Source organism: Cyprinodon variegatus, unplaced genomic scaffold (genome assembly GCF_000732505.1).
Source record: "Cyprinodon variegatus isolate N-32 unplaced genomic scaffold, C_variegatus-1.0 Scaffold297, whole genome shotgun sequence".
NCBI classification, from domain to species: Eukaryota; Metazoa; Chordata; class Actinopteri; order Cyprinodontiformes; family Cyprinodontidae; genus Cyprinodon; species Cyprinodon variegatus.
The window spans coordinates 350,116-365,086 of record NW_015150750.1 but is presented as its reverse complement, the minus strand read 5'-3'; the positions used below and the strand labels follow the sequence as shown (position 1 = coordinate 365,086).

Below are 14,971 nucleotides of genomic sequence, written 5' to 3'. Positions count from 1 at the left end.
GCGAGAACCTGACAACAGCCATGTCTCCCTCCGCCTAGCTAGGCGGAGGGAGACATGGCTGTTGTCAGGTTCTCGCTGTCAGAATGACGGCGCGCACTGATACGAACAGAGAGAAAATAGGACCAAGTGATAACGATGTGTGACTTTTTCCACAACAATGTTTTTGGGATGCAAAATTATCGCTCTTTTGAACACATAATGTTTTGGGAAGAGAAAAGTTTTATTTCGCTGTTCCTAAAAACCTGCCAGACTACTTTCGGCTTGACCAAAACTGGACGATAACTCTGCTCACAGGACGCTGCCAGGGGTAAGTCAGTGTGATTGCATGCCACTGGTGATGGGGATGCCATACAGATTCATGTCAAAAATACCGAACTATCCCTTTAACTTTCCATCACCGTCTCTTAAAACATAAGAACGCCACAATAGTTATTAAAACTGTTTAAAATCAGGTCTTTTTGAGTCACCATTCAAACTTAATTTTGGTACTAATGTTTCTCGCCAATTCCTTTAATCAGTGAAATCGACTTTCAGGTACCGAACCACTGTAGCAACAAACAACCTAAAACTACTGCTGATGCAGTGGGTTATACTGTATATTCTGTGTTTATTTTTAACATACATTTAAGACTAATGTACACAGAGATAACGATGTGTTCAAGGACTTCTGGGAGTTTAACCCTAATTAGTCATTCCTTTGTTTCAAATGCTGACTAAATCTCACGGTATAGAATTTCAAACCATGCACAAACACCTCGTTTCGCACTTTGGTCCTCACACTGAGGCAGCCAATGCTTTTATTTCAGCAGGTGGGCTTAAATGAACATCGCTACGCAGCCATTCCGGTCATCGTGCTTTCCATTCCAGCAGGTGGTCAGGGAGCGGAGGCACTGATGGCTGAACGTTGAACACCCAAACAGAAAGGAGAGGTCATACTCCAAACAAGAAGAGCCAAACCACAGACAGGGAGGGAGGAAAAACCTTGAGGACAGGAGGCTTTAAAAAGTCATTTACAACATGTCCCTGAATGCATAAATATCACTTTCCTTCATTTAAATCCAATGTGACCCACATTATTTTCCCTACCAAGCCAGCAGCCTTCATTCCCACATTAATTACAAATGTCTTTTAAGCTTTAATTTCCTCTTCATGGAGAGAATTACATTTGTTTTCTGTGTTGAGCTGGAATGACAGGGAAATCAGAGGTGAAGAAAAAATTAACAGGGCGGCTAAAACGTGTCTTTCAGCTTCAAATATGCTGGACAGGATAATTATTCATAGACCAAAAAAAAAAAAAAAGGAACCAATGAGACGTCAAACGCCACAGAACCTGATTAGAGTGGCCAGCTTCTCTGTTAATCAAATAAAAACAACTCTTTAACTCTTTAGGAAGAACAAAAAGAAACCTGACGCCACCGTGTTAAACAGACCAAGGCCTGACATTTCATAAAAATGACTACAGCTGCTGTAAAACATTCATCTGGAAACAAAAATGCTCCAGATTTTTCCTCTAAGAAATAAAAACATGCAAACAAACATTAGGAGGGAAAACACACAGAGAAACTGTAGATGGTTTATTTTAACTTTCAGTAACCTGCGTTATGTCTTTAAAACAAACTGCACAGATTACAGAGATGAGGAACATCACTGCTATATTGGAGCTTTTTAATGCCCAAAAGATGCAGCCGATTTATAAAAACAGGTTGAGTTAAGTATTTTTTCTAGCAGGAACTTTAATAGATAAATGACTGAATTATCAAAGCTTTGTATGAATAATGCACTGATCTGAAACACTGTCAAGCAGACAAATATATTCAATAAATAAAATCTATCATTGCTTAGAGTTCTTATGCCTTGAACAAAGGTTATAATCTGTCAGATTTCATATTCTCTAACAGGATTAGAACAATATTTTAATATCTATAGTAGAGAAGTGGCATCACAAATAAGACTAAATGAAAGCAGGGCTCTTAAAGTGGGACCTGTAACATATCCATTGTCTTTGGATGTAATTTTTAACTTTATGCACTAAGGTTACGTTTGAATTCATTAAGTATTTTTTTCATTTTTCATCTAATAATATTGATATCAGCATAACAAAGCTCATCTTCAGACCTCTAATACTTTCTGTCCTTTCCTTTCTCCGGCTATCTCCACCACCATTCTCTCAGCTCTTGACTTGTCCCATTACTCATCACCCTCCCATAATTCTCCCATTATATCCCTTTAGGGAATTTGCAACCCCTGAGGAATGTAATACTGTATTCCTGTGAGACTGGAGGGTCTCTCAGTAGGGCGCTTCCAAAGTAAATCGGAAATGCGTTTCTCACCGAGACAGGGAAAGAAAGGAGTCTTTCCTCCACCGCACATCGTTAATCTTTTGCCTTCTTTAAAGGCACTAAAGCTCCAGTAAACAAATGAGTGGACCATGGGAGGACTGGAATACTAATTTATGGATGGAAATAATCCCATTTTGTCTCCAGTACCTGAGGTTTGGAAAACAGAATTGGAATAATAAAAACTAGTTAATGAGATTTTTCCTCCAACAGTTTACTTGACTAAAATATTTTTTAATCCATGTAAGAAAAGTTCATAAAACTAAAAAGAGTGTCTTTCTTAAAATGAAAGCCTTATTTTTTTATGTCCCTACTACTGACGGTTGCCTGCTGAAAAGTAATTGTTAATCATCTCATTTAGTGAAGAATCCTCAGAGTACCCTCTCATGTTAGGATATAAAAAAATAACTAATTTATCCGGATTATCAGCATTCTTGTTTTGGATCTGATGAAAAATTTGACTAACGCTGTTAGTGAGGTCAGAATTAAAATTCCTTCTCTGAAACTAATCAATACTTGAGGCTGAGAGGTTGCTTCATGGGAATTTCTAAGCAGGGTGGAAGGAGTCCTTAATCCCTGCCTTTAAAATGCTTCTTGGGTGATGCCTCAACACGAGTCTCCTTGTACGGATCATCTAGTGAGCAGATGCAACACTCACCTACATGCACAGGCTACAGGGTCAACCTAATCACTCATCTAGACTGCTGAATTTAGCTTTTAAGAATTTATATGCTAAATTAAAGGATTAGAGAGAGATTACAAGACTTATAAGCAGATCCTAGACCATATAAAGATGGCACTTATATAACAGAAATAAATCTCAAACACATAAACTAGAGCAATTAATCTTGGTTTAAGTACTATGCCTAATATTCAAGCTCTCTATGTTACAACCATAAAGAAATGCTACATTTATCAGCATTTATCTACTAGACCACTTTATATATACATTTTTTAACTATTTAATTAACAAAAATCTGAAAAGTGTGGCATGCATTTGCATGAATCCCCTGTGACATGTGATATGTGCAACCAATCACCTTCAGAGTTTATCCACACATTAACTACAACTAATTTCATCCTATTGTGAAAACGACTATCCTCTGGAGGCCTCTGAGGTGCTTTTGATAAAACTTAAGAAAAAAAAAGGGTAATGATGATATACATTTATAGTATAAATAGGTTGTAAAACGAGTTTCAAAGCTTTTAACGTCTCATGAAGCAATGATTAATCGATCATAGACTAACAGAAAGGACATGGAACAATTACTAAGCTACCAAGAACTGATTGTCCACCAAACTGAAGAGATACACAAACAGCCTAGAGGCTCATGGTCATTCTGTGATTTACAGAAATCTGAATGTTATGGTAGAGAGTTTGTCCACTGTCATTAGCTTTGCATCCCTTTAACTGTGGCCCCTAATGTAAAGGATAAAACAGAAGCTACTGTTGCAAGACAGCAGCAATCAAAAAATGCAGCAAACAGGTGGAAGAACAAACTACTACTCAGATGAGGTCACCTACTGAGCTCTTTGATCTACATGTCAAACTATAAGCTAAAGGTAACGTTCCAGCTTTCCCTGAACACACCGGCTCAATGGTGAAACAGAGCAGTGAGGGTATAATGCTGTGGTTACTTTTTATCTTAACAGGGATGGGAAAGCTACAGTAGAGTGGTGCTGAAACCATGGGTCACTCCTGTACAAATATGCAATCTCTTTCTCTGAACTCAGCAACCCGTCTATACTTCTGTCTTTCTTTGTTTCTGATGCTCTTGTCTTTTTCTTGATTTTTCTTTTCTAATGAATCTACTCTTAGCCCTTTTAAAAGGGTGATATAGGGTGCTAAACAGGAAAATCCTGGTAGAAAAACTTTTTAGGGTTGTTAAATACTTGGGACTGAGACGAGCTTCACTTTTCAGCAGGACAACATCCAACACAGAGAGGATGAGTTCAAAGCATGTCCTGAAATAAAAGGGCCAAGTCAAAGTTATGGTGAAACTGACGGAGAATTCAAAGTTCACAGTTGGCCTCCATCCTGTCTATATGCATAGTATGAAAACAAAGCCATAGAGGCTAACAGCTGTAACTGAGGTGTAATGTAGTTCTACTACATACAAACTCCAGGAGGTTGAATTTTAATCCAGGCAACATTTTATTTATTGATGTTTTATCAGATAAATAACCAGAAAGCTGTAAAGAAATTTCCCTTTCCCTTCACAAATATCCAGCCCCATGTATTCTCAGTCTCATGGTCTGATTACACTATTTTTCTCCCCTTCCAGTTTTGCTCTAGAAGAACATCATTGGTCAGACTCCTTCACTCCCAGCCTGCTTTTCCATTATTTTTTTAACACTACTACATGATCCTACAGTCCAAAACAGATTTGTTTCCCCTCTTCCCTCCCTAGATGGATTTCTCCTTCATCCTTTCACATCTCCTGCTCCAATTTAGCCAAGGCACGACAGCCTTGACACTGAATCTTACACTGCAGAGGAAAGACAAGGGGGCACAGAGTGTCTTTCTTAAAGACACCAGGCGATCAGTGTAATCTTGCAGAACGGGGACTGTCGAAAAACGGAACCGTCTCTCACACGATTCCCCCTCTGCAACTCTAATTCTCATTACGCCGTCGACTGTGTGCGAGAGGAGCGAAAGCGTGTGTGATCGGGCAGAGAGAGCTGATGTGTGCGGGTATGTATGAGAGGTGGAGTCAGACACAGCATAGTATGTTTTCATTGGCTACAACGCCGCGGCGTGTTGGGGCTGCGCCGTGCTCAGGCAGCCAATCCCATCATTTAGAAAGAGTCGTTTTATGAATGAGACGGCACGCATGCAAGGTACACACACTCGGAGTGAAAATACTCTACGGTGATGTCACACAACTTCACGGAGCTGCAGCGCTGTAAGCAAGTGCAGCCTGAGGTCCGTATAGAACAAACACCAGAGTTTTAGCTCTAATATCTACATCAGGTTTCAGTAAATATAAGCTGATAATAAAGTTTTCTATTGCTTTAATGCAAGTAGATTAAAGTAAATTATGATCTTTTAAGCATCCTTCACATGTATATGATTCCTTATTTCCCTAAAAATGCTCTAGACTAGAAAAAACATGAAGATCAGCAGCGTCCATCACATATGGAGATCAGTTTCCAGGTTGTTCTTATCTAAACAACTCCTTCCCTCTCACTGAAAGCCAGATCCTCTAACCGCCTGCATCCAAACCAGGAACTGTGAACGCCTCATTTGGCTGACATTGTGTACCAGGGACTCATTTTGCCTAACCGGTATGTAAAATCCTAACTGAAGAGCTGCGTGTGCAGCTGATTGTGCAGAGAGGAGGGGAGAGGGACCGGCCAAAAACAATCAAAATATCTTAGTGTGACTTTCCGTGAAGGGTGGGGGTTTGTGTGTATGTATGCGTGTGTCTGTGTTCATGCTTTTCTATGAAGTCACAATTTGGCACATTGATCTGCTAGTCAAATGAGGGTTGTTCATGCTGTTGTATCATAATGGGTAAACAGTGCCCTCCTTGGATCAACATGGGAACAACATGCTCCCACGTGCAGAGGGGGCAAAGTTACAGGTGGATCTCTTTGATAATTAAGCTCATCCTGGGCTGTAGACACTGAATAAATACACACAGTGTTAAAGCACAAGCAGCTGAAAAAGGAAATACATTTAATAAGAAAAAGGACCTATAAGCCAGAATGTATGAGTGAAGAATTAGGGGTAAATTGATATTTTTTTAAAGGCCCTTTATTTATAATTAATTCACATCCATTTTCTAAATCAAATAATCACCAAAAGTGGCTCTATTTTATACATTACATAAAAAGCATTGCAAAAAAATTCCAGTTCAAAATCTTAAAACTATGAATAGGAGGTGTTTTTAGAGGTATGACCTCATCCTGATACTGCAGAGATGTTTTCTTTGAGAAAAATCTCCTCTGTGGGCCTACCCTGCCCCCTACAGGCTGTCCTATGAACTACTACTATGCAACACACCAGGTGATGTCATAGTTTGAGAAAGAAAGATTTAGAGTAGAGTATGAAAGGGAGACAAGAGAGGGCAAGGATGTGAAAGAGAGGAAACAGGCATAAAGAAGGAGAGAAAGGAAGAGATGATGTCATGTTTTCAGTGCAGTGGCAGCGTCTTTGTCCTCAAGCTCCTCGTTAAAAATCAGCAAAACGACACAGATTGAAGCAGAAAATACGATAAGGTCTGCTTTTGAGTCAGGATTTTTATTCTTTTCCATTACTGCAGGCAAAACTAACTATAATCGGAGAAAAAAAAAAAAACATTTTTTTATTAATACTCAATCTGGTCAACAACTCCACACCTTTTCTGCTAGACACAATATACAGTACTATCGTTAAGAGTCTCCCTCAGCAGCAAGTGTAACCTTTAATGCTGCACAAGTTTAGATTACAAGCTTAGCTTTAATGTAGAAGGATGGAGTAAACATGAAAACACCCCCTTTCATATGGATCAACTAAAATTAATTTTAGGCAGAGGTCAAGCATGCAAAAATGTGCACTTAATGCACAAATATGCCCAGATTTTTTATTTTTTTTTTATCTAAAAGATACCTGCTACTAATCAACTTTCTTCAATGAATTGTGTGTAAAAACAGTCAGTTACAAAACATTGGTTTCCCAGAACGAACCTGAGGTCAAAATGTTCTCCAACCACAGCAATGATTAGTAACAGGAGCCCTGGGCTTCAAAACCAACTTGTTTCCAGGTAGCTTCAGGTTCCTCTGTACGTTTCTGTGTGATGAAGATGATTAACTGCCCCTTTGGGTATTACTCTAGGGTAGTTAATGTAGAAAGCATTGAAAGTCTAACATTCAGTGAGGAGGGTCGGGGGTAAGGGGACAAGAAAAACAGAAAGCATCAACTTTTAGTTAATGATTTTAAGACAGAGAAACTTTTGGTTGATTGTTACATGAAGTGTGTCTTTACTGGCGTTTTAATAAAAGGCATCTGATCCAACCTTTGGAGGTGTTTGTAAAAAAATGAATCTAAGCAAATGGAAAGCTATCAGCAGAACTAACAACGTCTTTATGTTTTTGTAGGATTATCAGAGTTACACCGGGAGATAAAAAGATTTCACCTTCTCAGCTGTTGTCTTATTAAAACCACAAACCTCAGTTTTTATGTTGTATTTTTTTTTTTGGATTGACTGACAAGCAGTGGGTAAGAAGCCAGGTCTCTGCATTTATGCAATAATGGTTGCCTCTCCAGATGAAGAACTGATCTTCTAAATGCTCAGAAGGCTGCATCTAATTATTTTTTTATTTTTTGACGTCAGAAAAGAAAAAAAAAACTGTTGCACGTTTGTCACATTACCAACAGAACTTATGTAAGCACAGATGCTTCTCTGCTATGATTTTATGCAAATGTTTGAATAAATCCTGCAGATACTAGGAATTACTATTATTGTTTAACTTGTTCCTATGCTTTGCACAGCATGTCTAGAGAACAATGTTCTCTCACCTCCATGCTGAGCTCTTCAACTAAAGGAATCTATTTACACTTTGGGACGTTCCACTTTATTCTACTTCTTTTGGTTTTGTTAATACTGTTAGATGATTGGTTTCCTGAAATTAAGGATCCATCTCCTCAGGTTCTTTTGTTTGGTTTGAATCCAACCAAACGAAGACTGTTTATGTGTGCAATCGAATTCCTTGCCCTGAATGTGTCCGGTTTTATATTTTCTTTTTCTAGGGACATATTGGACACCACGCCGAGATACGCAACAGCCCTTGCTTTTATCTTTATCACTTCATTACAGACCCACAGTGCTTTTCGTTCTGCACAGATATCTGTGTTATGAATTAAGTACTGAAAAAAGGAACCTTCCCCCCGAGTGCAAATTGAAAATAATTTAACGCTTTGATCTAAAACAAATGCTGAACACTCTTAGGGACCACTGTAATTGGGTGATTACTGCAGAGTTCTGTTTCAAATCAGAGGATTGAGCAGAAACTAACTTAATACAGAGATAAGAAAATCTCATTTTGTAACTGCAAACTAACCTTATCTATAATACACCTGGATCTTTATTTGCACTGAACCTTAAGACATGTATACTTTGATTAAATTAAAAAACACACTTCATGCACCTAGCAACAGAGAACAGATATATAGAGAAAAACAACCTCCTCAGGTTTTACATTCCACTTTTAAACAGACAAACAGTACAAGGAAATCCCCAGCAGATGGTCGGACAAAAGATTTGCTTTCCAGGGCAGGTAAGAGACGACGCAGTGAGGAGGAATTAAGTTAAGAGATGCATTGTAACACAGAAAAAACTCATGGGACAAAGAAAAAAGTAAAACAAAGGAAGGTGGAAAAGATGGAGAGATCAGAGGTTTAAATGACCAGACGAGGGAAACAAAACATGTTGGTTCGTGCTAAGGAGGGCATTGTGGATACAGACTGCATGCATGTGAATGAATGGGCACATTTGCATTTTTTGAAATATGTGATTAATGTCTCTTCATTGGCTGGGGAGACCCCATGTAGAGAAAAACACCTGAGGGAGAGACTCCTTTTGCTCTTTGTCTCAGTCTCTAAAAAATAACACATATGTGCTCCTGCTCACAAAAACCATTGTTATACCGGTTAAACAACTAATCACACATAACCGAGTGAATAAATAAAACCAGATGAATGTCTGGTCTCTGTGCAAAAACCATGCAAATCTTAGAAAGAAAGGAAGCGTTTCATAGGAAAATTGTTTTAAGCATTTGCAATCTGGCCAAGTTGTTCTGTCAACTTCAAGCATTTGCACTACAACAACGATCATTAATAAAAATAAATAAATTAAATATCTTCATTTAAGTAAACAAAAAATCTATGGGGTTTAAAATAATAATCAAATTGTCGCCAAACTAAAAATCCAGGCGGTTTTATTCACACAAAAAAACAACACAGCCTGCTCACAAACAGCACAACACTGCCCTCTTGTGTTTATTAATGTTATTGTCATGTTTTTCAATGAGTGTGAGCCTTACATAGAAAGTGAAAATTACACTATTTTATATAATTTTTCTGCTTGGTGCAAGTACAAATCCATCCTTTTGTGTATGAATTTGTCAGTATTGTTTTCCATCATATCTCCTGATGACAACACAGTTCTTACCGGTCATCTTATATCCGCTGGCAGCCAGCTGCCCGGCCATGTACTCTCCATCTGAGTTGTTATGACTGCAGCCCCACGTTTTCATCCAGATCTTCTGGGTACCAGGGATAAAACTGGAAAAAAGACACAAATTATTAACAAAGTATTAAATATCAAATCAGTATGGCAGCCCTGCATCATAAGTTCATTCATTACATCCGTTCAGTAAGGGACAAAACAAAAGAAGACATGTAAATATTTCTAACCTTTATTTCTTGTAAATGATGATTGCAACTTACAGATAGAGAAAAATTCAGCGTCTTGAAAAATGAATATTGTAAATAATAATAATAAATAACGGAAACCTATAGTTTAAGGTAATCAACTCAAAATAGACAACAAAGCTCTCTTGAACCTTAAAATCTTCTCTTACTCTGGGAAGGTAAGCTTCACAATCTGCTGACATGACGGATGAGGACAGTCTATTCATAAGGAGGCCAAGCTAAAAAGGTCGTTACAAATGAAGCTTGTTATTCAAAGAGGGCGTTATCTGAGTATATTCATAAAAGTGTTGATTTTGTTTTGAAATCAAGGCTACAAAGTCTGAAGGAAAAGTAGAAACAGAGAATGCATTCTGCTTTGAGTGCAGTGTGGCGCTATGTCAGCTGCTGCTGCTACTCTACTGTTTCCTGATGTGCAACATGAACACAATGATCAACCAGCAGTTGTAGAAGAGTTCTTGCTTCACGCTGCTCACAAGCGTTATAGGTACGTCTCCTTCTGGATCAGTCTCATTCAGATGGGGCCTCTTCTGCCAAAAAACAACTAAAGACAACTTCCAAAGAGAGTGAATACTCAATTCTTCAACTTTACAGAGTAAATCATTTTGGTACTATTTGGAAACCAGCCCAAATCTACACTGTTACACATTTTATCTGGGTTCCATGAAAGGTCACTGAAGACAAAGAGGCGGTTCTTTTATGTGAGCGGTCATGGCGGAAAGGTGTGATGCCTTTCTGAACATCTAGATGGTAAATCGTAAAAATGCCGCATGATTTTCAACAGAGGTGATGAGGATGAAGAAGCTCTACAAACAGAAATAGAATAAGCCACCCATCCAGGGGTTTTATTGTCTTTATCGTGCTCCAGTAAGCTTATGATTTGGTAGAGTGGTGAGAATAATTTTCAGTTTCTTTTTACAGCAGCTTGTGATCTTTGCTGCTTTGTGTTTATTCCTGCCTAGTGGCGGACACAGTGATTAGAGCACCGTTGCCTCGCAGCTCCACCAACCAGCTTTTCTGTGTGGGTTTTAGTTACTCTGATATCAGCCATCTCACCTAGTTTAATTATATTTCAGACAAAATAAAACAGAATGAAAAAAAAACTATGTAAAAACCCTGTAAATTAGGGCTGAATGATATAGCCAAAAAAACCAAACTCTTATTATTTTAAACCAATATCTCTTATTTTGATTTTCTTTTGCACTAACCACACGAATGTAGATGTTTCATTTCAGAGTTTCTGTTTTTTCAGGACCTATTAGCAACTCTTTGTGATTGAAGCAGCAAAAACAGCTGGTTTACATGCAAAGTCTATGGTTGACGCGCATCAATGGGTCCTGCAGCGCATCTTGATGAATCTGAGCAGCGCTTCGTGATCTTCTGAGTGGCTGAAGCATCTGATGCGATTCACAAGCAGCAGCTGCTGGAATTGGAAAAATTTAACTTTTGCTGCTCAACCGACACATCAACCAATCAGAGAAGCTGATCTGGGAGCCGGCAGGGAGACGGAAACAGCACTGCTGATGCAGATATGATCACTGCCCTGAAACTGTTTATTAAAGCCTAAATTAACTTAAAAAGTTGAAACCTGCTGCCAAAATATGTTTGCTAACATCTACTTCCAGTCGCCATGAACATTAGAGGAGAGACAACAAAAGCCCTGATACAGCTGCTGCTGGGAATTCCCAGTGACAACGCACTGTAGGTATAGGGGGATCTTCAACAGCAAAATTATATTTTAAGGGAGGATCATAATCTTGATGAACGGACTGCATAGATGAAGTTTAGAAGTGGACTTTCTCACTTAAATACATATTAAAACTACTTTTTACCCACTTATAACAGCAAATATAGCAAAGCCGCTCTCTGCCATTGAAGACAGAAGCAGCAGAAGCATCAGGCGCATCTGGACACACTTTACTGGACGCGCTTCAGGAACATCTTTGATGCTCTGACCTTACTGGGTACAAGTATCAAAAATGAAGCAGGCTCTTCTTTGCTGCCCAAAGCACATCCGGTATGAACGTAGCATCATTGTCCATCAGACTGACGTAATTAGTAGGATGAGATTCAGCCTTTGTTGTTTCTTAAGCTCATCCTGTTCAACCAAAGTTTCAGTTTAAAAGGATCAAACCTGTAATGGATGTCTAAGCTAACAAAGTACCTGTCTGCTTGAAGCTCTTCGGAGCTCAGAAGCTCCTTCTTCTTTCTGGACCTTGGTATAATACTCTTCCTTGCAGACTGTCTGTCATGAGGAGTGGGGTCATTAAGAGACACCATGTCCTCAATGTCTTCGATCAGAGAGTCACAGGCGGACGGCATGGTGATCTGAAAAAAACAAAAATAAAAAAATGTAAAGGTTGCACAGTAGGTGTTTAGATAATTAAATTATAGAACATACAATCCAAAACTGAAAGTTTAAATAAATTCAAGACCCAAGAGTGTTTTATAAGACTGTGTATGAATGGGTACAGATAATATCAGAATAAGAGAATGAAAGCCAAAAAGATCAGAAACAAATAATGAAAAACACAGACTCCAAAATCAGATTAACCAGTTAGCCCCAATTAAAAAAACTTTGAAGATGTATTTCTTTAAAATCTTAAGTTTTAAAATATAATAAAAAAATGTACTTATAAATTGTATACATGTACTTAAAAAGAACTTACACTAGCTGATACCGATATTAATACCGATATAATGTGCATACCTAGTTAATTTATTCTACAATATAATAGGGATGGGGGAAAAAAATGAAATGTTTTGAACTTTTTTCAGGGTGGAGAGACTGAAAAAAAATAGTCGTCTTTTCAGGACCTGCTGTAACACTCTAATAGGAGAGTATTCTAGGTTCACAAGTTTAGAAAAACTAATCAAAACTAATAAGATGGACCAGGGTTAGCGAGAAACAGTGAGTTCTAAAATGAAGTCTAAAAATATTTTGAAATAGAGCTAAAAAGGTTGAGATCTTACGTCTAAACACCATTCCATGACTTAAATGTATATATGTATACATTTTATTTTTTGAGTAATTAAGATTTGTGATTGAATTTGGGAAAAAATAATAGGGTTATTTAAGCTTCAATCTAAATTTGCATATAAATAAGAATGCAATAAATGTTGGTGTCAATTTACTTTACTTTCTTCCCGCCTAAACTTCAAGTCTATTGCCTCATTTCTCTTATAGGTGGGGAAAAAATGTCTGTTATTTATATTTTAACAGTCATACTGCATTTTTTTTTTAATGTATGGAGTGACTTAGGACAAATTTGTTCCCACATTTGCTTCCAGTTATTGTCTCTAATACTGACCGCCACCAAACTACAATAACTGCATTAAAAAGTGTTTTTTAGGCATATTCAGCAAACATTTGAAAAATGACTGTTGGTTTTATTATATTATTCTTCCCTTTAAAGGTTTGATGTATCACTTTTTGGGTGAAAAGAGGTTTTCCTCTTTTCTCAATGTAAAGCATAAAATAATATCTAGTTTAAAACCCAGGTCGTAACTCTACCCTTTCTGCTTCAAATAATCTCCTCGCAGAAACACTAGTTGGTCTTAAAATTTAGTGATAAATACTCTGGGTGTTTATTTTTTAGGTTTATTGATAAGATTTAAATTAGATGAAGTCTTAAAAAAAAAAAAAAAAAAACATTCAGGAGCAACATGAAAAATGCAGACATTCACGGTTTCCAATACTATTCATAAAATAAAATGCACAATTCACATTAAAGGATAAAAATATGTAGTAAATCTACCAAACGCTAAGTTTATCACCTGTTTTACGAGCTGCAGATTTAACTTTTCATCCTTTTTTTTCCATTATATCAAAACTCACATACAGTAATAACCAGAACAAACAATGGACCGACAGTAATTAGAAACAGCTGGGTTAAAAAAAACATGTAAGAGCATGAAAAGTTTATTCTTTTTTCACAGGCAAACATCAGCTAGCTGTTAGCTCCATTAGCAGCACAGGCTAACTATGACCCACGTGTCTCTATTTATCTACCAACACGCATCTTACATTTCCTACAAGGTAGCTTACCCGAGTTGGAATATCGTTATAAGTTCAGGTAAATTCAAATCCCAACGAGAGAGTTTGTTTTTTATTAAAATGTTGGTTTATTTGCAAAACAAAAACAGATCTCACAACTCCAGCGCCGCCATGATTGTATTTGTACAGCAAGCAACGAGGGACAAATGAGACCGGAGTTATTTTTGCATACGCAGAGCGGGAATGACCACTGATTGATTTGGTATTCCGGGAATATTTGCAATCCTCCCTTAAAAAAACAACATAATTTATATAAATGTATGTATTATGCCCAGACCTATTATTTATCCCACTATCTAAAACATTTGAAGTAATTCTTCAGTCAAACTGAAAACATATTATCTCACTTTTTTGTCTAAGCATGATTTTTGTTATAATAGCAGCCAATTAATATGGGAATACTGTATGTGCCCTTTCAAAATCTGTAGAAAGTATACTTTGATTTTAAGAAACTGAAAAAACTACACAAAAATGTATGAGATCCCTACTTACACACATACATGCATATATTGATCAGACAAAACTATACTTATTGTATAGCCTACTATTGAAAAAGCTGTTGTGCTACACATATAGACACCGACTAAAGTGTTAAATTGATAAAGTTCAAAATGCACAACTTAAAGTCAGAAGTGTAATTTAAAAAATTGGTTGGTGGAATTTTAAAGGTGGGGAAAAGGTAAGGATAATAAAAGAGACTAACGCTGGATATATCTTCAGGTATTTCGAATCGTCTTCACAGCAGGTAGGGCGGGTACCATAAATCAAGTGTTTTCTGTATGAGAGCCAGATTGATTGTAAATGCACAAACTTCCAATCAAAATCATAACTACAGCTGTGCATCTCTAAAAAACTTTTTTTTATAGCAATATCCACCTGTATATTGTATTCGGTACATATCCAGCTGTAAATTTAGTTCATAAGACTTGTAATCATATATTATATTAATTATTTATAATAGTATTCATCTCTATACTCATTCAGTAGAAACCCATGTCCTGTATTTATGGAACCATTATTTATCCTGCACTTGCTGCTATTGCACTTCTGGTTAGACCTAAACTGCATTTTGTTGCCTTGTACCTGTACCTGTGTAATGACAATAAAGTTGAATCTAATCTAATCTAATCACTACAGCTGTGCATCTATAACGTTTCATGAGTT

At 37.3% G+C, this 14,971-nt stretch overlaps 1 protein-coding gene across 1 annotated transcript in view; it reads right to left on the bottom strand.

The window, feature by feature from the left end:
• cdkal1 (CDK5 regulatory subunit associated protein 1-like 1) overlaps positions 1 to 13,946 on the bottom strand; it is a 256,495-nt gene extending 242,549 nt beyond the window's left edge. Inside the window, exons 1-3 of the mRNA XM_015383909.1 lie at positions 13,799 to 13,946; positions 11,915 to 12,078; positions 9,491 to 9,603 (exon numbers count right to left, since the gene is read on the bottom strand). Of these exons, the coding sequence (XP_015239395.1) occupies positions 9,491 to 9,603; positions 11,915 to 12,072 (271 nt within the window). The 5' untranslated portion in view covers positions 12,073 to 12,078; positions 13,799 to 13,946. The remainder of the gene's footprint in view (positions 1 to 9,490; positions 9,604 to 11,914; positions 12,079 to 13,798) is intronic.
• Positions 13,947 to 14,971: the final 1,025 nt, after the last annotated feature.